This window comes from Trachemys scripta, chromosome 5 (genome assembly GCF_013100865.1).
Source record: "Trachemys scripta elegans isolate TJP31775 chromosome 5, CAS_Tse_1.0, whole genome shotgun sequence".
Lineage (NCBI taxonomy): Eukaryota > Metazoa > Chordata > Testudines > Emydidae > Trachemys > Trachemys scripta.
This window is the reverse complement of record NC_048302.1, coordinates 51669384-51697221: the sequence shown is the minus strand read 5'-3', so window position 1 is coordinate 51697221 and position 27838 is coordinate 51669384. Positions and strand designations below refer to the sequence as shown.

General features: G+C 41.1%; 1 protein-coding gene across 3 annotated transcripts in view; it reads left to right on the top strand.

The window, feature by feature from the left end:
- The window catches only part of INPP4B (inositol polyphosphate-4-phosphatase type II B), a 301350-nt gene that overhangs the window by 184598 nt on the left and 88914 nt on the right, over positions 1-27838 (top strand). For all 3 annotated transcript variants that reach the window (XM_034771368.1, XM_034771367.1, XM_034771370.1), the window contains 3 exons: positions 470-647; positions 17680-17892; positions 27176-27323. In XM_034771368.1, the coding sequence (XP_034627259.1) occupies positions 470-647; positions 17680-17892; positions 27176-27323 (539 nt within the window). The remainder of the gene's footprint in view (positions 1-469; positions 648-17679; positions 17893-27175; positions 27324-27838) is intronic.

Below are 27838 nucleotides of genomic sequence, written 5' to 3'. Positions count from 1 at the left end.
TCAAAGCACCATGGGAATAATTAGTTTGAATAACACTATCTGGAGTGTTCGTCAATGAATAGCCTCCTGTCCTGGTTACAGCAGGGACTGCTTTTAGCCTATCAGGAAGACAGATGTAAATACAGCTCTACCCCGATATAACGCTGTCCTCGGGAGCCAAAAAAAATCTTACCGTGTTATAGGTGAAACCGTGTTATATCGAACTTGCTTTGATCTGCCGGAGTGCGCAGCCCTACCCACCCGGAGCACTGCTTTACCGCATTATATCCGAATTCATGTTTTATCAGGTCGCGTTATATTGGGGTAGAGGTGTAGTGTCAATAAAGATGTATAGTAAAGCTTAACAAACTTATCATTTTTGTGATATAAATAGTGAGAACTTGTATCTTGTGCACAGTTAACCATCTGGCTATTTACAGTGGAAACGATTTTTGACATTCTATAACTGTCTCCACGTTTGTTATTACAGTACTGGATACCAGTGTATTTACTATTCACCTGAAAACACAGCCAAGGCAAAAGAAGTTCTCAGCAACATCAATCATCTTCAGCCCCTCATATCAAGCCATGCAGACCAGCTGCTTAATTCTGCAAGCCAGCATTCTCCAGACAGCTTGAAGAATTCTTTAAAGATGCTTTCAGAAAAAGTAAGATACAAATCTTTACTGCATTGGAAAATGGAATAAGCAAATGCCTAGCTGCTGTCTTTTTCTGCATAAATTGACTTTCAGAGCATCAGGAAATGTTAAATATGCTCTGTAAAAATCAGCTGAAAAATGTTGCCATAGGAAAAGAATACACTAGTCATATTTCCATTTGCATTATTATTGAGCATTTTTTTAGGCTTTCCATGTTGGAAATAATGCAGTTTATAGAGCAAGAGTGGGTTTTATTTGAAAGTATATTTTTTATTTCACGTCTTTACTTTCCTCTAGTGGCCACATACTGGGAATTTACCAAAGATAAAGTGTTTTGAATTTTGAGGGATGATAAGCTATTATTTGTTCCCATTCCCTGAAACTTCTGATGACTTACTGAACATACCTCTTATAGTGGAGGCCATTCTTGTGAGTCAGTTCTGGACCAATAGCATGACGATGACCATAGAAGGTAGTGTGGTCTGGAGGAATGAGCACGAGAATGGGAGTCAAGAGATCTCGGAGTCTAATCCTGCTTTTACACTGACTAACTTTGTGGCTTTGGGCATGCCACTTCACTTTCCTGTCTTAGTTTCCCTAACTCTAAAATAGGGATAATAGTTACCCAGCAACTGCATGAGGTCATTGTGGGGTTAGTTAATTCATATCTGTAGAGTACTTTGAAAATATAACATGCTATGCAAATATTAATTATTTGTCACAGGGTAACTGGTCCCTGTGAGCAGAACTAGGCCCAGCTCCTCTATGTCAAAGTAGGTGAGCTAAATCCAGCCAATTAAAGGTGGTGGGCCTAGACCTGGGCCTGCAGGGGATAGGAAATGGAAGGTGGAAAGGAGTATTGGGACAGGCTGTGCCTGGGGAAGGGAAGTCATGGTGGAAAGGAGCTAACTCCTTTGGTGGGTTCCTGGAGCAAGAGGCCAGGTGTTGAGGGATGCAGTCCTGGGGCTACTGCTCCAAGAAGGGCACAGAGTTGGCTAGAGCTAGTAAACTGCCAAAGGATCCTGGGTGGGGTGGCCCTGAAGCCTGAAAGAAAAGGAGTGAGTTCAAAGACTGTTTTTCTGTATTTTTAGTTGCCTGTTTTAAGAGAATAAGCCTTCTTAAAGGAGGCTGGGTGTGGTGGCAAGTGTTTAGAAGCTGGGGAGAAGCCCTGCCCTCTGCCAGTATTATTACTGTGACCACTGCCTTGTAGACTATACCCTCTGTAATGTGATCTCTCTCTGAGTTTATGGCACTACCAATAATCATTTCACGTTGTCTCCAACTATTGTGCAGCAGGCAACATTGTGAGCTGTTGAGCAGGAATACACTAACAATACATTTTTCAATGTGGGAGATTCAAATTTGAATATTGAGCTCAATCTCATTCTGCGAAGAAGGCATTGTAAGCACAATGCATGCCGATTTACCTATGAAGTCAGATGTTAACAAAGAGATGTGACGTCAACAAGGAAGCAGTACACAGGAAGTACACATTCGGTGAGGAAGGGGATCCGAATGTTGCTCTCACTTACAGTTGTGCAAATCCACAGTAACTCCACTGAGAACAATACAGTTCTGGTGGATTTGAGTGACATAACTGAAAGCAGAATTTGGCCTGAAAAAAGGGAGGAACATCATTTTGCTCAGTAGCAATTACTGCTGACTATTCAGTGATAATATTGATGAGACTCTGGAGGGAGCCATGTCAAGATCCCCTGGCAAGAGCAGAGCTGCTGTGATATGGGACTATTCAAAGAAGGAGGAGGAAAGTTGTACTGGGATAAAATATAAAAAGATCTTTGTGATGCAGATTTCAGCACCTTACTACTTAGGAACTAGAGTTTCAGTCCTAACCAGGTTCTCTCCTCTTCCTTCTACCTCCTGTAAGTCTTTGACTTATTGAGTGGGGAGGAAGTAGAAGCCCTGGGCAATGAGGCAGGGGACACTTGTATAAATAACGTTGCATTGGGAGGGCACCCTATTTCAGAAGCTGGGAAGAAAATCCCTTCAGAAAAGACAACCCAGTGTGATGGTTCTCTGGGTATCCAGGACTGAGAGTAAACACAGCCTCCAGTATGAGGAAATCTTGACTGTGTTTGGCTGGGTGGCAGCTCCTGAACACCACCAGCCTGTCAGTCACTCAAGCCCTTTGCTCTGGGATGTGCCAGCACATACTTTGCCTTGCAGTTTAACAGTAGGTGCACCCCAGTCCCTGAGTCCCTTTGAAGCATTCCCCTGGGTTATCCAGCCACTGGCACTGGCTCCTCATAGAACTACTAGGCCTGCTGTTCTGAAAGGAGCCACTTGTGAGATTCAGTTCAGGATCAGCACTTTGCTTTAATACCACAACACTGAGGTATGTTTATAATGAAAACAATAAGTTATTATCCAAGATTCAAGCGATCATGTGTAAGGATATTAGAAACAAATGGTTACATATAAGACAAAATTATAACACACTTTCTAGAGACTAAATTTAGCTAACAGGTTAACCTCCCGTCTAAAGAAGCTTTATCTCACCCAAAGTCTTTTGCAGCATTTTCAGCCAAGCTTAGCTGAGATCCCCTTCTGATGAATGTAAGCGGGCTGTCCATTTATTTCCTAGGCGCAGGATGAAGGGGTGTCTGTTTCCCCTCCTACATATATCTCCAAAGTTCACGATCTGTCCTCAGGGACGGGATAATCACCTGTGGCTTGTTTTTCTTGTGTACTGCTTTCTTGTTGATGCCACATCTTTAACATCTGACTTCATATGTAAATAGGCATCCACTGTGCATTCAATGCTTAATTTACATTCTGACAGAGAGCTATAAATTTCTTATCTCGTGTCCAGAAGAAAACCTGTTCCTCACCTCTGCCTAGTGACTAATACCTTGATACAAACTTTAAAAACATAATATCAGTATATATATACATGACTGCTTACATAATACCTATATATACACCTTTCACAATGATATTGAAAGCCATTGTGACCCCTAGTTTTCCATTAAGACCTTATATGACATTCTTTGATGAAACACAGTGTACATCCCACAATCAAGATATTCCTTGACCACCATTCCTGTTGGCACTATGGGGTTCTTGGGTCACACCCAAGATATTTTAGAAACTTCATAAAAGCTTTTAAATTGTGCTAGTTTAGGTGGTGGTTTAGTTGTGTGTACTAATATGGACTTTAAGGACTAGGATTAAACCACCAGTTAGCATATGAACTCAGGTTCCCGGAAGTGAAAAGCTAATACTCTAACCCAACTGTCACTATGACATCCTAGCAACTTTCCATACAGTTGTCAGCGCTGGGACAGGAACTAAGAGACTGTTTCTTGTCATGTTTGAGGTGCATTGACAGCATTTCATGATGAAACATTTATAATGCGTCTGTACTTTTCTTTATTCTAGCAAATGCTACTAGTCCCTTAATTTCATGTGTACCAAATACATACTCTAATACATTTTTACATAAATTTATTTAAATTATTTCTAATTTTAAATTATTTTGAATAGGTCAAAGTTCTGCACAATAATGGGATTGGTTTATTTGATAACAAAAGTTCACTGGGCCATTAATTAAAATATGTAATATTAGTGTTTCATTTGAGGGTTGCAGAAAAATTTATTTTTAATACTAGGTGTCGTGTCGCGGAGTTTGGAGGGAGACCAGGCTTCCTGCGATTCACCGTAACTCTCAGACAGACAGTAGAACAGAAGGTTTATTAGATGACAGGAACACAGTCCAAACCAGAGCTTGTAGGCATAAACAAGACCCCTTAATCAGGTCCTTCTGGGGGGGTAGGAAACTGAGACCCCAACCTTGGGATTCCCTCTGATTCCCCAGCCAGCCCCAAACTGAAAACTCTCCAGCCCCTCCTCTCCCTTTGTCTCTTTCCCGGGTCAGGAGGTCACCTGATCTTTGTTTTTCAACACCTCTAGTTGGCACCTTTGCAGAGGAGGGCCCCAGGCCATTAGTTGTCAGAAGGCAGGGTGTTGGCCATTCTCTATACAGACAGGATCACACTGGCCCCCTAGGGCTCTGCAAGAATCACACACCCCTAGACACTCGAGAAATTCATAGGGGAAACTGAGGCACACACACAGCACTCAGGGAAAACATTAAGAACATTCCCACTTTGTCACATCTCTATCCTACTTCATCACACTAGGCAGCCGAAGCAGAGTGGAGATCCAGCCTGGTATTGTCTAATTTAACAACTGAATCAGCCTGCTTACAGGCTAGCTGGGGATAGACATGGAGTTAGGAGTGGTGCGGTGCTGATCCTCAGGTGGCAAATAATGGCATTACTATGCCTAAAAGTTAAAATCAGAAGAGAAACCAAAATAAATCCATACAACTTATTTCTAACCTGAAACCCATTCCTGGTGCATGTACCTCCATACATCCCGTATGTGACATTATTTCTATTAGCATCATGTCTTGAAAAGAGTATAAAATGTAAAAATAGCCTGGGATGAGGAAGGTTGACACTATGCTCCCTTTTTAGCAGTCAGAGAGCTCTGCTTTAGACTCAGTTATGTCATAACCCCTTTTACCACCAGCCAGCCCACCTCAGAGGTCATTTTGGGGAGGCTGGGATTACAACTCTCCAGGACCCTGTCCACTTTAAACCTTGGGGTGAGTCTGTGTATACAGAAATGGTGTTTTAAAAGCTGTTAGCTAGCAGAAGGCTAGTAATAGGTATATCTGAGACAGAGAAAGGGGAAAATAATATGGGGAAAATATTGCAATAAATGCAAGTAAATCTTTTTATTTGGGTTTTGTTCTAGGCATAGAGAGCTTTATTGGGTGCACCTTGGGCAAAAATTACAGCAAAAAGCCCATCACAGCAGTGATTGCAGAGTGCTGTTTGTTTTTCTCTCTACGCATTGTGCAAGGTTTTACCATTCACACATCATTCACAATTTGCTGCCGTGATTCTTTTTGATTTTTTTAATTTGAATTCATTCATTAACATTTGTGTTAATTAAAGAGGCCCTTGTCTGTCTACAAATGTATCAGCATTTGCAGCTTGCATGGAGCTTGCTGAATGTATCTTCCAGCTATGCCTTTTTTTCTTTCTTTTTTCCTCAAAATTATTCATTAGTCTGGTATCTAAAAGCATTTGCAAAGTTTGCATTTCTGTGTGCATAGTGGTCTTGCAGGGATTAGCACAAATTTAGAAATAGTGATGTTCTGTGAATTTAGCTGCACATAAGAAAATGTTCTGTGAGGACCATTCCTGTAGTTAATCCAATGGAACCCCTGAACACAGTTTAATTACAGAAGCAGTTTTGAGTCTGTACGAGGGAAAATGGAAGCTCTCATCTCATTTCCATGCCAGTGTGTTTCTTCAGTTTATTTTTTGTAAAAACATTTACACCTTAATTAAACTATTTAATAATAATACCTAGATCTTATATAGCACTTTCCAGCAGTAGATCTCAAAGCACTATACAAAGGAGATATAATTTTCCTAATTGGGAAACTGAGGCACAGAGAAGTAAAGTGACTTGCTCAAGGTCACCCAGCAGGCCAGAGGAAGTGCCAGTCCAGCGCTCTGTCTGCTGGACTACAGATTTCTGGATAGGTAGCCAAATGTATATTATAGGCAGAGTGCTGCCTATAATTAAGGTTGTTCAACACTTTCTAATACAAGACCCTGTTTTTCAGTTGCTTGTAACTTTCCCAAGTTTTAACTGGGCTGAAATTTTCCATGCCAGGGGTCTGCATTTTTTGAGAGCTTCAGCGAAAATGATTCAGCCATTCAGAGATGCAGACTTGGGAAAAATACTTTGTTGTGACTATGTTAAAAATTATTACAGCAGTTTAGTAGAGAAGTTCCAGCACCTTAATGCTACAGGTGGGGGTCCTTAAATTTGGCATGGGGTGGGTTTCCCTGGTGTCAGGGATGTACCATTCATCATCCCTGTCAAATGCTGCCCAAATTTTCCCAGGTTAGAAGCTCTGAATAATCTCAGGTTTCAGTGGTAGCCGCGTTAGTCGGTATCAGCAAAAAACAAACAAGGAGTCCTTGTGGCACCTTAGAGATAAACAAATTTATTTGGGCATAAGCTTTTGTGGGCTAAAACCCTCTTCATCAGACCAAAAAAAACTTCAATAACAGACTCCAATGTGAAGCTGCAGAACTGGAATTAATTTGCAAACTAGATATCATCAGATTAGGCCTGAATAAAGAGTGGTTGGGTCATTACAAAACCTAAACTTAATCTCCTCAATACTAATTTCTCCCTACTGTTACAGACAGTTGATAAGTAGGTGTGAGTAATGGGCCACTCTGTTACCACTTTAAAAGTTATTTTTCCTCCCTTGGCATCCTGCTGTTAATTGATTTATCTCGTTAGACTCACCTCACACTTGGTAAAGCAATCCCCATCCTTTCATGTATTTATACCTGCTCCTGTAGTTTTTACTTCATACATCTGATGAAGTGGGTTCTAGCTCACGAAAGCTTATGCCCAAATAAATTTGTTAGTCTCTAAGGTGCCATAAGGATTCCTTGTTTTTTTTGTTTTGTTTTTTTTTAATAATCTCAGTTTACACATGCTCAATAAAACTTTGTTAGACTTTGGCAACAATATTTTCCTCAGATTCTATCTGTACTGAACAAGCTCCATGCTGTGGCTGCAGGGGCTGTGTGGGACTTTCTCTGCACTTGTACCAGATGCAGTCACTGACAACAGGGACAATTTCTTTCTCCTGTGTTGTCAATGCCCTCCCCCTGCTGGTGTCCAGGCAGCAAGGAAAAGAAGGAGGAATAGGCATGACTCAAATGCCAAAAGAACTATTGCCAACCCTAAATGTTAAAAAAAAACCAACCAAGCAAACCAAACCAAACCAAAACATAAAATCCCACAACCATGAGTCACACCTGAAAAATCATGACTGGCAAAAAATCTTGAGTTTTTTAAAATAATAATAATAATACTTAATAATAAATAATTAACAATAGATTTGGGGTTCTTTTTATTCACCTTCTCGTTTCTGAGCCTTTAGTGTACATTTGCTTCATGTTTTCTAGCTTTTCCTCTGTAACCATGAGGGCTCAAAAGTTCCTAATGCCAGCAGCAGGACTTTAAGAAAAACACCAAATATTTCAAGTTTTATGGTGTAATCATGAGAGTAGAGCACACACCCCTCCAGAACCTGGAATTGAACCCAGGAATCCTGAATCTCTACAGTCCTCTGCTGTCTGCAAATAGCTGTAAAACCCAGTGGCCAAGTGTCTGTCTCAACCTTCTCTAGTACCTGGTCCATCTAGAGGATAACAGCCTACTACTGCTACCTGTTACTCCCTTAGCTCAAGTGATAGAGATCTGTGCTAAGAAGCTAAGGGGTCAAAAACGACTGAGGACCCGAGTTGGGGGTCAGTATGATGCTAGCTGATGAGATTTCTGTTGTTCCAGTTTCCTTTTTTAAAAAATCTAGAACATTACATTACATTACATTAAAAACATTATTGAGGTTGCAAAGTCAAGCACTCAAAAGTTAGGGAATGCAAGTTGCCTGTGCAATCCTGATTTGGTTCCCTTGCTTCTATGCAGCTATTTTTTCACATACTATTTTTTCCACAGGACCCTGGCCTTATTCTGCTCACAAGATGGGCCTACTCTAGGGATCAATCACAGTTGTGTATTGAGGGAAGTTGCTATTTATAGGATGCCTGCTTTATTTGTTGCAGAAGTTGGAAGGTGTGTAGTGAGTGAGGCAGGAATTGCAGGAAGTGAAAGGATGATCTCATGGCTAAGATAATTGAGTGCCATCGTGGAGAACTGGATTCTACCTCTGCCATAGTGTTTCTGTGTGATTCTAGGCAAGTCATTTAAACCAAGATGTTCACAGACGACGACCAGTTATGTGGTGTTCTTCATTTTCTGGGTCCCCAGCATGAGATTTGGGGCAAGATTTGCAAAAGTTCTGAGCGTTCACGACTGCAGCTGAAATCAATTGGAGGTGTGCTTTGAAACATATAAATTGATATAAAAATTCGAAGCGCTCTGAAAAATTAGGCCCTATGTGTCTCAAGTTGGGTACCCAAAATTACGGGACACTTGTGACTTTAATCTCTCTGTGCTTCAATTCATCATCTGTAAAATAGGGGGGATAATACCTTCTAATCTCATAGGGTGTTATGAAGCTAAATCCATTAATGTCTGTGAAGCACTCAAACAGTATAATAAAAGCATCCTAGAGACACCCAGGGGAAAATTAACAATTTTATATTCAGTGCAGGTTTGGATGGTGTGCAGTAAATAAAGCCTGGGGGGACACATTTAATGAGGAGGATAAAAAGAAAAGTTGAATAACTTCTCATTCGCTCAATGAGCCGGGGTCCTGTGGAGTAAATATCACGTCATTGTGTAATTAAAGATTGTATTATATTGCATATGCACTAGGGAACTGAATTAAGGTTGCCCAGCCAATCATATTTCTGGCTTTCCTAGCTTTAGAGTCCTTGACTTTGCAAACCTAAGTTCTTTTAATGTAGCCTTAAAGGGTTATGAGCCAGATTTACAAAGATATTTAGGTACCTACAGGTGCAGGCACCTAGTGGGATTTTCAAAAGCACCCAAGTAGATTAGGCACCTAACTCCCATTGATTTCAGTGGGCTTTGCATCAGGTATAAATGTACATGATCTCATCAACATAAAAGAAACATAGAACCATTAACTTTGGAGTTTTCTAACACATAAAAGAAGAGTTTTCAATCTTTGTTTTAAAATGTATATTTTTAAAGATTACACAGTACTCTGTTAATGTTTTGGGATCTTACAGTATCTCTAAATAGTACAAAATAATTAATATCCAGTAAGGGATCATCATCTGTTGCTTTTTATGGTTTGCCAATATCTTATCATGCCAATGCTATTGTCTATAATAGCTTTTATAATCTAAGGGCCTGATCCAAAGCCAATTGAAGTCAATGGCCTGGTCTATATTACAAGTTAGGTCAACGTAAGCCACCTTCTGTCAACCTAGTTGTGCATGCAACTATGTTTAAATTTGTCTCCTGATGATGTAAGTGCCCCGTTATGCCAACCTATTGGCACCACCTCCCTGAGCGGCATTGAGTCATGGTCAACGTACTGAGTGTGGATGCTGTGTTGACCCTAACAGTCATCCAGGAGCTGTCCCACAGTGCCCAACACTGACCACTCTGGTCACAATTGTGAATTCCATTGCCCATGGGTCACAGACCAAAAGCCGCCCCCGATCCCCTTTAAAGCTCCATGAATTTTTCAAATGCTTTTTCCTGATTGGAAAGTACACCTAGCAGCTCTCCACTGTTGCGTGCAACTGCCCAGCTGGCTATGCCGGCTACACACTCCGGATGTGCTCCGACTTGGACTGGACAGGAGATATTGGCTCTCTTGGGCCTGTGGGAAGAAGAGGCTGTGCAAGCACAGCTGTGGACCAGCCACAGCAATGCAGACGTCTACAAGCAGAGTGCACGGTGGATACAGAAGAAGGGGTATGATCGGGACCAGCAGCAGTGCCGTGTGAAAGCAAAAGAACTGCAGCAGGCATACCAGAAGACCAGAGAAATCAACAGTCAATCCAGTGCCAAGCTGCAGACCTGCCACTTTTACAAAGAGTTTTATCCCGTACTTGGCAGAGACTCCCTCTCCCTCCTGCAGACCACTGTTAATATCGCCAAGAAGCCCAAGCCACTGGCCCCTGTCATAAACAGCAAGGACAAGGATGAGGAGGATGGGGGACATGCGACTGGTGGATCCCAGCTATGCCATGGGCCAGGGCCTGTATGAGACCACCGCAATTCAGTCAGTCCCGGCAGTTGAGCACCGATGAGCCTGATGCGGGGGGACGGCTCCTTGGGTAAGTGTGTAAATTTATTTCCTATTACAGTGGTGGGACCCCCAACTTAACAGGACACAGTGATTACCTTTTCATTAATTTACTGGTACTAGAAGAGATAGTATAACAAAAAGAGGTAGAGTTATCTGCTTTTTATTCCACTGTAGAGTAAGGCAAGGGCGGGCATGCAGAGCAGTTAGTTTATGTACGCAGGGATGTCCCTTGAATCCTCCTGAGAGGTCTCAATAAAACTTTCATGGAGGTTCTCTGCAATCCTCTCCTGGAGGTTTCTAGGGATGGCAGCCTTATTTCTTCCTTGGCGGTAGGACACTCTCCCGCTCCAGTCAGCAACAACTTTGGCAGGCACCATTGCAGTATGCAGACTAGCAGCATACAGGCCTGGGCAGCTTCAGGACACCAGCAGCAGCTGTGCTCTCTGTGCCTTTGTTACCCTCAGGAGTGAGATCAGCTAAAATCACCACCACCCGTGGAAAATGATGCCAGTATCCAGTGCCACTGCCATATACTCATAGTTATATGCAAATGAGCAATTCCTTCCTCATTTCCCTCACCCTGGTGGGCCATACTCACCATGGCTGGTGCTGTGAGTGGCACCGTGCACAGGCACTTCCAAGCAGAAGTGCCAATGAGCTGGTCTTGTTTAAAACTTTAGGGGAGCAAGGGTGGGGAGTTCTGAATCTTAAGTTTAACTTTCCGTTATGACTATCCTGACTATGACATCTCTGTGTGTTTTATCTGCAGCTGCTGCTATGGCAGCCCTGAGGGGTTCCCCCTCCACACCTGTGGAACGCCTGAACCAGATAAGGAGGAGAAGGAAGGGGACTCGGGATGACATTTTCAATGAGACCCTGCAAGTCCGTGCTGCATCAGACTGTGAGAACAGGGCCTGGAGGGTGATCATTGCAGACAGCCTGCAGAAGGAAAGAGCGAAGAGGAGAGAGTCCCATCAGGAAAAGGAGAGGAAGATGCATCAGGACATAATTCACAGATATTATGCAGGACACAGCAGGCAGCTATAACCATTGGGATATTTTTCTCACTGAGATCCAAACTTGTGAGTAAACAGTGCCAGCGTCGCTTCAATCTACCAAAACCACATTCACCTATCATTCTGCACCTGCTGAGCCGGTAGCTGAATTTTCTTGGTGCTGTCAAGGTGGCCAGAATATGGTTTCATGAGCAAGGGGTAGACTGGGTCTCCCAGGATCACTATTGGCATATCAACATTCCCAATGGTAATCTGCTGGACGGGAAAGAAAGTCCCTGCTTGCAGCTTTCTGAAAAGTCCTGCGTTCTTAAGATGTGAGTGTCATGCACCTTTCCTGACCAGCCCACATTGATGTCACTGAAACCTTCCCGGTGATCCCCCAATGCTTGCATAATGATAGAAAAGTAGCCTTTCAGTTGAGGTACTCTGTGGCAAGGTGGTCTGGTGGCAAAATAGGGATATGCATGCCTCCTATTGCTCCACTGCAGTTCAGGAATCCCATTGCTGCAAATCTATCCATTATGTCCTGCACACTGCCAAGAATCACAATCCAGCCTAGCAGGAGGCAATTAATGGTCCTGCACACTTGCATGACACCAGTCTCCACCGTGCATTTTCCAGCTCTAAAGTGATTTCCCACTGACGGGTAGCAATCTGGAGTTGCAAGTTTCCACAGAGCAATCAACAATCACTTCTTCACTGTCAGTATAGCTCTCATTTTGGTATCCTGTGTTGGAGGGCTGGGGCAAGCTCAGCACACAGAATGTGGCCTTGTGCATCTGAAAGTTTTGCTCATCATCCCAAGCCTGCATTACGATCCTACTAGTCAGTACTTGTTTTTCGGGCCCAGAAGTGGCACTTCACATGCTTCTGCTCCATGAACACCACCAACAACTTCAATTGGTTCTCACTATGACCCACAGCAATCTGTCCTCCAAAAATTCATCATGTTCCCCACTGATTCAGTTCTTGCAGATCTGTAAATACCAGAGGATCATGCATCCTGTGCTTACAACGCTTATGACAATAGTGGAGAGCTGTGCAGGTTCCATAGAATCATAGAATATCAGGGTTGGAAGGGACCTCAGGAGGTCATCTAGTCCAACCCCCTGCTCAAAGCAGGACCAACCCCAACTAAATCATCCCAGCCAGAGCTTTGTCAAGCCTGACCTTAAAAACCTCTAAGGAAGGAGATTCCACCACCTCCTTAGGTAACCCACTCCAGAGCTTCACCACCCTCCTAGTGAAAAAGTTTTTCCTAACATCCAACCTAAACCTCCCCCACTGCAACTTGAGACCATTACTCCTTGTTCTGTCATCTGCTACCACTGAGAACAGTCCATGCTTCTGTCAGAGATGGCAGACAGTGAGGAGGGCCATGCAGGCTTGTGGGATTTTGAAAAAGGTGCGATAATTATGAGATATAGCTGACATTGTAGGATGGAGACAGTTGTACACTGGAAAGTTGACCCCTTGCTTCCAATCACCTCTGCATGACTCATTTCAACCCCACCATGCATTGCCAAAACGTCTCAAAAGACAGTGCTCTGGATGGTAGCAGGTTGCACACTGGTTTACCTACCTATGGTGCACCGCACTGTGCATCGATACAAACGCTCTTGGTGAGTACAAGTAATGCCTACAAATGGAGCCGAGCATGAACGTGCATCAGTGATATACTAATTGCGACGGCTTTGTGCCAATGTAACTTGCGTCGACCAAAATTTGTGATGTAGACATGTCCAGGAGGAGTCTTTCCAATGACTTCAATGTGCTTTCAATCAGGGCATAAGTGAGAACACAGGAATAGCATACAGCACCAAAGAAATTTGGCAATTAGCAGTGATCGTGCATTTAAACCATCTGCATTGTATTTGGCAAACAGGTCTTGGGGTTTATCTATATATATGAAGTTTAGTCAAACTTCATTTATCCAAACTTAGATTATCCAAAAACAACCCATCAGTAATTGAGGTCCTGATCCATGTGATGTGTCAGTTGCACTGAAAAATATCCCACTTATTCGAAGCCTGGAATTACTGAAATTACTTTTCCTCTACTCATTCAGATAAAAAAAAGTTTCATATTATGGGCCAGATTCTCCTTTGTTGCAACTCTATTTGTGTCTCAGGAGTTACACTGGGGATGAATTTGGCCCTGCTGTATGATGGAAGAAGTTCTGGTATAACATAGTTGAGGATTCTTCAGCCTTTTATAACAAAAAATATTCATATATCCATTGAAAAGTTTGAGAATCCCGTAAGTCAAATGTTACTGGGACATATGTCAGTGGATCAGATAACCTTCTCTTCTACCTTAAATATAATATACCCGTGTAACTCCTATTATGTAAATCTTTTTATATGCTGTGGTCAGCCAATTTGCTGAATTGTATTGTATTTTTAAGAGGCCTGACATTGTTCTAAACTAACATATTTATTTCACACTTGCATATGGAGACTTGGAATGGACTTCACAGATATGGAACATACACATTTCTGAAGGGAAGAGAGAGTTGCTGGAGGCTATTTGAGTTACTGCAAAGTTCTAGAATATGGTGACAAACCTAGGATGAGACAAGGAACACTGATAAGGAGCAAATCCTGTGGATCCCAGGCACAAGAATCTAGTTTGGTTACACTGAGGATGGGTTAGGAATTGAGATGTACAGGGATGTCACATCCTCCTTTCAGTGAAGTCTAGTTCCATGGGATCTCCACACACTGTCACAAGCGGAACTTGGGGTAAGCTCCCCACCCTCAAAAGCTTCGAAACCGCCCAGGGGCTGAACTCGTCCCAGCTAGGGTGCCTCCGCCCATGGCGGTGCCTGATATGGCCACCTAGGTGTCACTGCTGGCAGGGCCCCTAGGAGTCCCTGGTACCGCCCCTGTAGAGCCCCCTCGATTGCTACACCCCATAGAACCCCTCTCGCCCACCGGGCATTCATGGCCCACCATAAAATTTCCATACCCAGATGCGGCCCTCAGGCCAAAAAGTTTGCCCACCCCATGTTAGATGTATCATCTTTTCTACTAAAGGCGGGGGTACCAGAGAGGAAAAGAGTTGTTTTACTACCCTAGATCTGCTCTGTCTCCACCCAGTCTCCCAGCGTAGCTCATGAACCATGCAGAGAATGTTTCCAGTATGTTCAGGTGGTGGGAAGACAGTGCTGAAAAATAGCTGAGTCATTCCTCTGCATGGAAGGCAAGAGGCCTATGTGCAGAGAACTCCTCCATGCATGGAGTGGGGGAACAGAAATTCTACCCCTATATTTGCACCATGAAATTCCATACAGTGGCTATAGAAGCTTTGGGCCAAATGCTGAAGTAGTCATTAATTCATTATTTCTGTTATTAATTTCTGATTCAGACCTTGTTTGACATTACTCCAACCTAAGACAATTGGAGCTTTACCTGAGAAAGAACTGAACGGAAACTAGATAAAGGCTTGAATAATTTGGTTCTTTATAAATTGTGCAAGTCAGATGTGTATTTCATTTCAACATATTGGCATAGTTTGTAGAAAATTATGGCCTTCCATGATATTCCTAACAGAAAGCTTAACAGGATAATATATTTCAGGGCTAGATTTAAGGCAAGCCCAAGGAGTACCATAACATAAGGCACCCCATAGCTCCACTCCTTGGGCCCTGCTTCCACACTGTAGCTTCATCCCATCACCCCCTTGACATGGTGGTGGGGAGAAGGCTCGCTCACTTCCCATATTCAGTGGCAGCAGGATGGGGCAGAGTTATTGTCATGTTCTGGGGTGCGATCCAGAACAAGTAAGGGTTGTGTCACCACCTGTCCTGTAACCCTGGGTGTCTTAACTGCTCTGTTGCTGTGGCTCACAGACTGGACACCAACAGCCAGCAGGCAAGCATGAAGTATCCTGAGTGACTGTGTGCTGTGCAGCCCTGGTTCAGCACACTGCTCAGACCCCAGCAGTCTGCCTACAGAACAACAGCCCCATTCTAGTCACTATCAACAGTTACCTTATGCAGGGGTGACTCCAACACCTCCCAGTCCTGAATTTCCCCAAAACAATCTGCCCTCAAGTGTCCAACCCTCTCCTGGAACATTTCAGAGAAATAATAGGGTTTGTTTGCTTCTTTACAGCTTATTAACTTAACTGGAGTAAACACACCCTCCCCTTCAAGCTCAGCACTAAGTTGGCTTATAGTAAAAATAAAGCAAGTTTATTAACAAAAGGATATAGGTTAAGTGATACCAAGTAAAATAAATGAAGTTAGAAAGGGTTACAAACAAAAGTAAAAATACTCTTTGTAATGGCTAAGACTTAAAAACTACGGCCTTGATAGATTTCTTACCAATCTTTCTCAGCTTCCAAGAGCTCTGTCCTCTTGTGTCTGTCCAGTGATTGATGCCAAAATGGCTTCTTTTTTCTCCTTATATTAGTGTCCCAAATTCATCTTTTTGTCCTCAGACTCAGGATGATCTCATGCTGTTCTTCTCTTCTTGTGGACTTCCTATCCCCCTGCTGATTCATATGTAAATGGGGCTTCCATTGCTTTTGATCACACCTTGTTTAATTCATTGGAGACAGGTTGATAGGTCCCTTCCCTTCTGTTTGGGGAAAACCTATTTCTCCCAGTGTTTGTCACAGTCTTTAAAGCATAATATCATGCATTATCCATATTTTCTCATATAATGTTAATACATAGATTTCACAATGATATTAATCACCAGTGGATCATTAGCTTTCAGAAAGGACCTTACTCAATACACATTTGTTATACAGTAATATTGTATACAATCAGTTGATTCAGTTACTTATCATTTGAGTTTCAGACCCTGGACTTTATAGCCCAAATGGTTTCTCTCTGTTGTTGGGGTATAGACACCAAACTGTCTGTCTCCCCACCACCAATTTGTTTATCTTATATGTAAACAGACCTTTATTGTCTCTGCCTGACAAGCAAATGAGCATTCCTTTGTCTAGGGCAGAATGGACTTGTACGCTGCTTGCCAAACACATTTTAAGGACATAATTCTAGCACATATTTGTAACTCTTTGTTACATCCTCTACCTACATCATGCAAGAATATTAATAACCAGTGAGTTGTTAGTTTTCCAATGATATTTTACATGACACCTTTTAGATACAGATTATGATGACAGTGTGTTGGATGTAGTGAGTATGTCAGGGCTGACAAGAGCTGCTGTCCGAGAGTAGTCAACCACAAATGGGCCTCTGAGTCACAGTTATTCTAGGAATGGCATGAAGGACTCCTTTTCCTCAGGAGCGTCAAGGTCCCTCTTCTCCCCAAAAAGGCAGGCAGCAGACCTCTCAATATTGCCAGCAACTGGAGTATATCTGCTTGGCTGAGTAGGCCAGGCCTGTTGCTCTCATATCTTCCTGCATCTCAGAGTCTCCTGCTGGGATGGTATTGGCAAAGACTCCTAGAGCTGTGGATTTCAGTTAACACCCCACTTAGGTGAAGGAACATTATGTAATTTTAAAGCTTTTGTTCTGGTTTCTCTGTGATGATGTCACTTCATTGGTTATTCTTGAGTCACATTTTCAAACTTGGCTTTGCAACCATAAGGGCTAGATTTTTTTTTTTTTTAAATTAAAGAAAGCTGAGATTCTGACACCATCGCACAACTAAGTCCAAAAGCTGGGTCCCTAGGCATGAGCCTATAGTGCCTATGCCTATGACTTATTCCAGCACTGATCTAAGCTCATGCTTTGTGCATATACTTCAGTCCCACTTGTAAGCATTGCCTTCCTTGTGCTATATTCTACTTGAATATATTTATTTATTTGTTTCTTTTTGGAAAGAAAATTCTGAAATTAATCACATTTTCTTTTGACATTTGTTGGGACATACTTAAAAAGAGCAGCAGATTGATACTGTTCAAACAGTTATCCCCATAGAAACCTGTCTCTATAGAGAGGATTTGGAACTAGAATAAAACAGGACTATGTAGACAGATGGTCTTTATAACTGATGCTGTACCTTTGCATTAACTTTTAGAAGAGTGGAATTTCAGAGACTGGCAATGTTCCAGAACCTGACATTGTTCCCCAATGTTTGGTATAAGGTCCTTTCTGTGTCTCAGACTGTCTAGCAATTAATTTTCACTCTACCTAAACAAAATATGTATTTTAATAATTACATATACATTACACCATTACACACTTCGGTCTAACTGCCCATTAATTTATTTCTAGACAGAGTTATTTGTGCATGCCTTCAAGGATCAGCTGGTCAGAAGTGCCCTTTTAGCGCTATACACAGCCCGTCCAGGCTGTGTCCTCAAGAAGCCAACTGTGCCCAGAAACAGTGTGGAAGGGTGTGGTGATCAACAGGGTCAGGACCATCCATCTCAGATCAAACGGCAGAACTCTATACCTCACCATTCAGAATATGATGAAGAAGAGTGGGTAAGTAGCCTCAAAGTTCTTGCTTGAAACTCTATCAAAAAATCCACAGCTAAGTGTAGACAAACAGGAGTCCCCTCTTGTTAGAAAGACAGAATTTTAAAACTTTAAATACTACTTCATTTTACAGACGCATAGATTCCATTTTCTGGTTCATTTGAATCCCAAGAATACTTTTCTAATGAAGTCCCACAAAAGTAACTTGAAACAATTTTCTGATTAATAATTTGCTTGTGTGTGACTGCTTAGTTTGTGCAAATAGCAGTGTTGGAAGCGAAAATCTTCATGACCAGATGGGAAAAAGCCATGCTGTGTGTTTACCTCAATTCTTTGTCATTTAAGCAGATATAAAGGGGACTAAAAAGGAGTATGAAATCAAAGTGCAATTTTTGCCAAGAGTGAACATAAATAGTTTCAAAACGCATGAACTAATGATCAGTGAAAGAGAACTGTTTTCTATGAGTCTATTCTTAGAGGATATCTGTAATGCCATAAAAGAATCAAACATGGTTTTTAAATGTCAACATTCTGAGCAGATCTTTCAATGATTTGTACAATTTATACAGCTGAGATTTTGTGAATCCGTTATTTCAGTGGATGCTTTTATGATTGATCTTTTCCCTCAACACATTCCTCCTACATCCTCCATTCTATTTCTCGTCAGTTTCTTATACTCAGTTCATTGCTGTGGTATCATGGATGCAAGTACTCCAACATATTAATCTTTGCTGTCAATAATTAATAATTAATCTTTGCTTGTGAGAGCTTCAGTATCTTCACACCTAACCTAAAGTTCTGCTTATACCATGAGTATGGAAAGAAGAATATTTTTCAGATAAAGAAAAGATGAAAAAATGTGCTTTTTATTTTAAATGAAAGCTGAAATGTTCAGGTAATAACTTGACTCTGGGTGCTGGAGCTTTAAGAAGAACAAATAATATTGCAAGACTTGCGATAAAATCATGAGTGTTGATGACATTGAAAAGATTAATAATTTTGTACAAGTTGAATCTTAGTTCATTTTAATACATTTGCAGTTACGTAAACGCTACCTTGGTTTTATTTGTTTGTTGAAGCTTTATTTTATTTCTTTATAACATGAGTTACAGACTCCTAACATTTGTCTAAATCAGCAGTGAAGCACTTAAGCACATGCTTAATTTGAAATATGTAAATATTCCCATTAAAGTTAAGCACATGCTTAAGTATTTTGTGAGATCAGGGCCTAAATTATCCTCTCATTAGCTTCCCATTCTCTGTTTTAACGGAAAGCTGATGGCATATATTATCTTAGTTTTAATTACTGAACTCTTGTCAACATGGTGGAAATAGAGCAAGTGCTTGGAAAATGTGAGAAAAATGCTTAATCTAATCTGCAATTTAGTTATGCAATAAGATTTCTTTGAAAATTTGTTTGGAAGTTAGAAAACAATTAAACCTCAAAGCAATATTGTGTTTTCTGTGACTCTCTATGCCATGTGCAGTATTCTTCATCTCTGTGTTGGTGCAGATACATATTGCTTTTCTTTCACTATATCAAAGAAACCAGAAGTTTCTTGTAGCTGGGAGTCTAAGTTTAGCTTGTCTGAAATCTAAAATAATGTCCTACAAAACTCTTAAATGGACCCAGCTCTTGCTACTTTAAATAACTCAATTTTTTATTTTTTTATAATACTGGTGATTTATTTTACAAGCATCTGGAGTCATGAGTTCTAGGCCCAACTTTAAAAAAATGCAAAAAAAAATTTCTTTATAAGGAGTAGCTTCCAACTTTCTATTTTAATATTCTGTTTTTCATGTTGAGTAGGCAAGGAGATCTGAGAAACTGAATTATTCTTAACTAATCTGTGTGTCGTATAAAGAAAGTATATTTAAAAAGAATGCATATGCAGATTTCTAGTAACTTATGAAACTGCCTATATTCCTTGACATGCATACGCAGTTAGGCTAAAACTTAATGTACAAATAAACCCTTTTGAAAAATAGCTTTTTGTATTTCTGTTCTTTGTTGATTATTTATATCTGGTAAGAGGTTTTTCTTTGCCTTTTTGAGTATACATTTCTAATCAACTTACTGTAGTTCTAATCAACTAAATGTAGTATACATTTCTAATCAACTGTCCTATTTCTGCAACTGGATCCAAATTGGTGGATCCATTGGGGTTCTGTAGTGAACCAGGGATCTTGCTATGTTGATCCAGTTGCAGGATCAGGGCCCTGAGCAGCAGTGCTATAATGCACCTTTCTCTTTGGATGTCAAATACAAACATTAATGCTAGACAGTTGACAGCAGTATTGATTGAGCTACTTATACTGGTGTAATTGTAAGCACTATGCTTAGATAGTACCAAAGCATTACTGCTTAAGGAAAAATATTTAACTTGATAGTTACAGATTGCCTCTGAATAGTTACTTCCTTCTCTGCTTGCCAGCTGCTTCTGCTATCCTAGAACCTCCCTCCAGGGAGGGGAAAAAATGTCATGTCATGCATAATGCAAGAGTGGGTGGGCAGACTGCCACTTGGAAGTGTTTCTGCTCTACATTTCTAGCTTACTAGTTAACATGGTTGGTGTTACAATGCTATTTGTATAGTAATACAATTGCGAGAACAAGCTGACTTTTTTCCCAGTTAAAATGGCAATTCTAGAAGATTACATATAAAAATATTTATAAAAGTAATTAGTATACCAAAAATTATGCAATTGAATGTTGACAGTGGAAAGTAATCAGTATTTTGTATATAATCATTTTATTTTTAATAGTATTTTAACCAGTGTGCTAATACTGCTGTGTGCAATATCTGAATATACTGTAATTCCTGTGTCAAATATTCTCCCACCCGCAATAGCCTATTTCCCAGTGGTCTCCAACCTTTTTACACACAAGATCACTTTTTGAATTTAAGTGCAATCCAGGATCTACCCCAACCCTTCTCTGAAGCCCTGCCCCACTCACTCCATTCCTCCCCGCCCTTCGTTGCTGGCTATCCTCCACCCTCACTCACTTTCACTAGCTGCAGGCGCCCGCCAGGTGGCACTTACTGCAGGCCGCTCCCACGCCGCTCCCAGAAGGGGCCAATGTGGCGTCTAGGGGGAGGGTAGAGTCACCAGACAGCAACTGTGAAAAAATGGGACGAGGGTGGGGAGTAATAGGCGCCTATATAAGAAAAAGTCCCCAAAAACGGGACTGTCCCTTTAAAAACCAGGACATCTGGTCACCCTAGGGGCGGGCACGTGGCTCCACGTGCTGCCCCATTCTGCAGGCACCGCCCCCGCAGCTCCCATTGGCCACAGTTCCCCGTTCCCACTCAATGCGAGCTCTGTGGGCAGTGCTTGCAGGCAGAAGCAGTGCACAGACACCCTTGCCCCTCCCTCCCACAGGGCCACAGCGGCATGCTGGACGCTTCCGGGAGTGGCGTGGGGCCAGGACAGGCAGGGAGCCTGCCTTCGCCCTACTGCACCGCCGGACTTTTAGCAGACGGAGATCACAGTTGACTGGCAGAGTCTCCAGGACCAACCAGTCAATCGCAATCGACCGGTTGGTGACCACTGCTATATCCCATTCCAAAGTACTGTCCCATCATGAGAGGACATTAGCTAGGATTCATGAACATTCATTAAGATGTGTGATCTATTATGAACATTCCATGAAGAACTATTAACATGCAGTTTTGGCGCATAGCTACATGCCTGCATGATAATTTAAGCAGGCGCAGTGCCTCTCAGACCTCTGGGAACTACAGTGGCTGTGCTCTACTTTGCAAAAACAAAGCTCTGCTGGCTGGTGTGAAAGGGATGGGATCGCTGATGAGCTCTGCAGAGTGTTTGTTGAGGCCTGTGGAAACAAAGGCAGCCTTTGGGCCCCATGACATAGAATTCTGTCTTTTATTTTAAAAGGAAATCAAGTTTCTGCCCCTTCTCAATGATGTAAAATGAGTGTAAGTGATTCTCCTGGATCAGATCCCACCTTATTAACCTTTCTTAAAATTCTTAGGCTGGCCCTCTGCTACCAGGGGGGTTACATTTGTGGGGAGAGTGCAGAGCCAGCGCTAGGCATAAGCAAACTAAGCAATTGCTTGGGGCCCCTCTATTAGTATGTGTTGTGGGAAGGGGAGTTAAAATATTCCTGCTTAAGGCCCTCAGTGGGCTATAACACCACCTCTGATGGAGGGTCTGAGAGAATTGTTTAACAGGGTTACCTAAAAGTTTGAAGACAGGGCCTGCTTGTTAAAAATATGATGCTGAGCTGGCTTTGGTGACTCAGGTGGCTGGCATGGTGTGGGTACACCTGTCATTGCCACAGTATCTTTTGTAAGAGAAACTTCTCTTCTGCATCCCCCTCTAGTGCCAGTAGGAATGAATGGAGGATGAATTGCTGTATACACTGTGCAGCACTAAATCCCAGCTGCCTCCCAAAACTTCTTCAAAGAAGGAGGAGAGGCAGCAAAGCTAAGCTGCTGCTGAACTGAGTAACAGCCTGCACCCGTTGCAGCCCTCCTCTCTTCCTGCCATTGGCCTGCCTGTCCAATGGTTAAAGAACGAGCACTGGGAGGGAAGCAAAAGCCTAATTCCCTTCCCCTGATTTCCCAGCAGCACTCCAGGGAACCTGCTGCTCCATCTGACCCTGAACAGTCAGGGGAAACCCAAGAATTAAAGGGGACCCAATACCTAATTCACCATCAGAGGGACTCACTTTCCCCTGGCCATCTGCCCTGCAGGTAAAGGTAGCAGGTCGGCTATTGCCTGCTATTATTGCAGCCAGCACAGGCTAAAGGACACTTTCCTGCTACCATTACTCTGGCTGTGAGGAGCCTACCTGAGAAATAGTTTTCATGAGGTGTTGGGTAGGGGGAAGCATAATGGGTTGAGAAGGTGGGAGGCGGGTGGAAGGAGTGATGGGAGGGAGGAAAATGGTCTGGAAATCATGGATTTTTTGAGGGGTGGGAAAGAATATGGAATTGATGGATTTCTTTATGTGCAGAAGAATAGTATGGAACTGATGGATTTTATTTGGTGAGAAAGTGTGTTTTTTACCTAAGAAATGTCATATGAACGAGATGGAAAACTTGAAGGGGCCCTTTGTTAAAAATTTGGCCCTCTCCCCTGTTGAGAGAAAAGCATCAGAATCAATGCTTAGCCTCGGATAGACCGTGTGACTCCTCAACGTAGTGACTTCCTTTTCTCTCAACCTCTTCTATGGAGAACATGGAGGCTCTTTACTCCCTCTGTTTCTCTTGCCCACACCTACATATTAGGGTTAGGGTTAGATTTTTGGATGTTTTTCTACATTTTCAAATATAGTTATTTCAATTACAAAGTGTACAGTGGTCACTTTATATTATATTTATTACAAATATTTGCACTGTAAAACTGATAAAAGAAATAATATTTTTCAATTCACCTCATACAAGTTCTTTATCGTGAAAGTGCAACTTAGAAATGTAAAACTTTAGAGCCTACAAGTTCACTCAGTCCTACTTCTTTTGCAGCCAGTCGCTAAGAGAAACAAGTTTGATTACATTTATGGTAGATAATGTTGCCCGCTCTTTATTTACAGTGTCATCTGAAAGTGGGAACTGTTGTTCGCATGGCTCTTTTGTAGCCGGCATTGCAATGTATTTATGTGCCAGATATGCTAAACATATGTACGCCCCTTCATGCTTTGGCCACCATTCCGGAGGACATGCTTCCATGCTGATGATGCTCATTAAAAAAATAATGTTAATTAAGTTTGTGACAGAACTCCTAGGGGGAGAATTGTATGTCTCCTGCTCTGTGTTTTACCCGCATTCTGCCATGTATTTTATGTTATAGCCGTCTTGGATGATGACCCAGCGTGTTGTTCATTTTAAGAACAGTTTCACTGCAGATTTGACAAAACGCAAAGAAGGTACCAGTGTAAGATTTCTAAAGATAGCTACAGCACTTGACCCAAGATTTATGAATCTGAAGTGCCTTCCAAAATCTGAGAGGGATGAGGTGTGGAGCATGCTTTCAGAAGTCTTAAAAGAGCATCACTCCGATGCAGAAACTACAGAACCCAAACCACTAAAAAAGAAAATCAACCTTCTACTGGTGACATCTGACACACATGATGAAAATGAACATGCGTTGGTCTGCACTGCTTTGGATCATTATCGAACAGAACTCGTCATCAGCATGGACGCATGTCCTCTGGAATGGTGGTTGAAGCATGAAGGGACATATGAATCTTTAGCGCATCTTGCAATGTCGGCTACAGCAGTGCCACGTGAATGCCTGTTCTCACTTTCAGGTGATATTGTAAATAAGAAGTGGGCAGCATTATCTCCTGCAAATGTAAACAAACTTGTTTGTCTGAGTGACTGAGCAAGAAGTAGGATTGAGTGGACTTGTAGGCTCTAAAGTTTTACATTGTTTTATTTTTGAATGCAGTTATTTTTTGTACATAATTCTGTATTTGTAAATTCAACTTTCATGATAAAGAGATTGCACTACAGTACTTGTATTAAGTGAAATTGAAAAAACTATTTTTTATTTTTACAGTGCAAATATTTATAATAAAAATAAATATAAAGTGAGCACTGTACACTTTAAATTCTGTGTAGTAATTGAAATCAATATATTTGAAAATGTGGAAAATATCCAAAAATATTTATTTAAATGGTATTCTATTAACAGTGTGATTAATCTTTTTAATCACTTGACAGCCCTACTTTTTTCCTGTTTACAATATTTCATTATTCTTTGCAGAATTCCCATCTCAAAATCACTCTCAGACTCATGGTTGAAATTAAATGTACTTCTTCATTTTCTCAACAATTTTCAGGCACCCTTGAGTTAGAGCTGATATCTAGAACTAAGATTTCCAAGGGGCCTCTTCTTTGCATCTGATTTAGGTTTCAATATTATGCATGCAATTATTAGCTTGTGTAATCCCCCATATTGATGTGAATATCAGGTAGTTAGGTGTCTAACTGCCTGTCATGGATGTACAACGGCCGTTTTTTCCCACTTGTTTATTTGTACATACAGTATTTCAGCCACAGATTCTACAGGCTGGCTTTGAAAATTATGACCTCATTAGTATATTAAGTGGTAAACAGCAAGTCTGCCTGAGAGTTACTAATTTCTTACCACTTCCAGACAGTTGAGAGTTTATTTAGAACATTCTTCTGATCAAAACAGTCCTCAAGAAAACAAAAAACTGTTACCTAAAGCAAAAGCACTTCCTTTAGCAACACTACATATTTCTTCTATACGAGGACTAGCTTCACAAATGCATACAATATGTATGGCCTTCTATGGGTACTTTCACTGTGAGTGTTTGTATTGTTTTTTTTTACAAAACAGACACCTACACTTTATGCGTGTGTGTGTGTGTGTGTATGTGTGTGTGTGTATATATATATATATATATATGCACATTTTCATGATTATATCATCATGACAACAGATTTACCACATGAACAGATTTTGTTACAAGCTCTAACAGCTGATTATACTGACTGATTAACCTATATGTAACTCATATTCAAATGTGTTGTTAGTTTCCCTTTGAAATCACATCTCTCCGTGAAGGGTTTGTGTTCCTTTTTAGCTGCCACCACTTTCATGTACATGTAATGGATGCTATATAATACATGCAGTACTAGTACTAAACACATGTATTATATTTTACTTATCACAAATCTACTTCATGTTCTGCATATCTCTAAATTTAGACTCTTATACATAAATCAGGATTATTTTACAGTATTAAGTAAACTTTCCCACTATGTGTTATACAATCTATGATTAATTGGACATAGTTTAAGATTAACATGAAAAGACCCTTGAAAGCCACGGAACCGCCAGCCATTAAGAACTATACACATAAGTACTGAAATATTGTAGCAACTTCTAAAAGTGTGATACATTCTACAGCAGAATTATATGTTGTAAAGTATGGTGGTACACAATACAGAATAGTTTTAGATTAATAAGAAGTTTGTCTGAGTAGAAGTTCTGGCACAAATCCAGCCTCTTCTATCTCCGTCCAGTTTCCATTTGTTTATATTTGTCTGTAACCATAGTAGTATTTTTGAATCTAAATTCTCCTTCTCCCACACATCCTTTGTGTGAGTCTTCCCATCCCCCACCTCCACAGCATTGCCCATATGTGATGTTACGTTCATTATGTCTCTGCTTAAGTCCTCCTGCTTACCCTTTTCTTTCACTTTGTCTTGTAAAACTCCCTTCCTATGCCTCCCACCACAAAAACACGCGGTACAGTTCTGGGCACCCCATCGCACATATATAGAAGAATGATCGCATCACTCACCCTCTTTCTTCCATTAGCTATCCATTTATTTCAGGTCAAATGATTCATTTTAATTTTAAAGGGTGGATGGAGTCATTCCAAGCTCTGTCACTACCCTTGTCTCACAATTTCTCTCTACTTATCTGGCTCTTGTCTCTTTTCTGGATCTAAGAGCCTTTCCTTCTGCAGCTCCTGACACCTGCAGGAGCCTTCTTGTTCCTCTCCAGCATTGTGATTCTAGTCTGTCTCATTCCAAATGACTTGACCTTATCTTTTCATCTGTGCTTATACCTCTTGATTTCGCTCCCGCTCTATTATTTCTGCAGTTTTAACTCTGTAAAGTGTCATGGGTTGCAATTTGTATGGAAGATGATGTACAAAATGAAATTGCATTAGATACTGAATATGGCATATAGGCAGGCTGCTAATATTGGTGTACCATCTCTCATTTTTATGTTTGCTTATTCAGCATAGGTCTCATTTTAGCAAATGGAGGGTTCAGTAAATGGGCACATCCTTTTGATAAAGCTGCACGTGCAAACCACGGTCTTGCAAACAAAAAGCCAATCCCGCAAAGTAACGAGCACCCTCACCTCCCATTGCAGTCAGTTAATCGGAGGCGAGGATGCTCAGAACCTCACAGGACTGAACCTAAAGTGGACAACTTTGCATCCAACTGTACATGCAATATGGGCATATTTAGGAGATTTAGCCCTTGGTTTTGGACAGTGTGAAGTGAACAACAAATATATTACTTTCAGTACCTTAAAAAAAATCAGTTCCCATTCAGTTATTTACACCAAAGAAACAGGGACAATGGAAAAAAATTCTTGAAATGATGATATGCTGTGTAAAGATGTTAAGTTACATAATTGGTAGATACCTAATCTTCACTATCCAATTCAGTAATTCTACTGTAGACAATATTAAGAATCCAGTGGTCTACTAATACATCTCTCTCTATGTTTCTTTCAATAATGTGTAGTGATACTGATGCTCTTTTCAGGATAGGGTGTGGACCAATGTGGGGAAGAGTTTAAACTGCATTATTGCAATGGTGGACAGACTGCTTGAAAAAGACAACAGCAGCAGTGGCATTAAGGAAAGTGAAAATGACCCTTCATCTGCAGATCGCATGGTATCACATACAAGTGGTAAGAAACCTATTTTTTTGATTGACTGGGTAAATAAAAGGAAAAAGTCACAATAAAAATGAGATAGAAAGAGTGAATAGTGTTTTTGATGAAAGTGCTGATAGTATGGTTTTGCACATTCCTAGCCTTGAATGACGGAAAACTGTTTATCAAATTGCATCTCAGTTGTGCACTCAAGAACTGCTTGCAGTGCTCAATTTTTTGTGCTACATAAAAGCCTCCTTGAAAGAACAGTGTTTTCCTTTGAAGTCTCTGACATAATTTAATCTATTTTAGGTTTTTCTTGAAAATACCATTCAGAAAAAAGACTCGAGCATACATTAACCCTTAAGGAAATTTTAACACACACTTTCAAAATGTCTTTTGCTCATAAATCCTTTGCTGGTTCCAAAATCAAATCATTTTTTAAAGATAAAGTTGCTTCTCTTTTGTGAATGCAGCAGTTTCTGCAGAACTGGATATTAGGTAGAGGATGATTTAACAATATGCTGCGGAGAAAATTCTCACAGATCCAC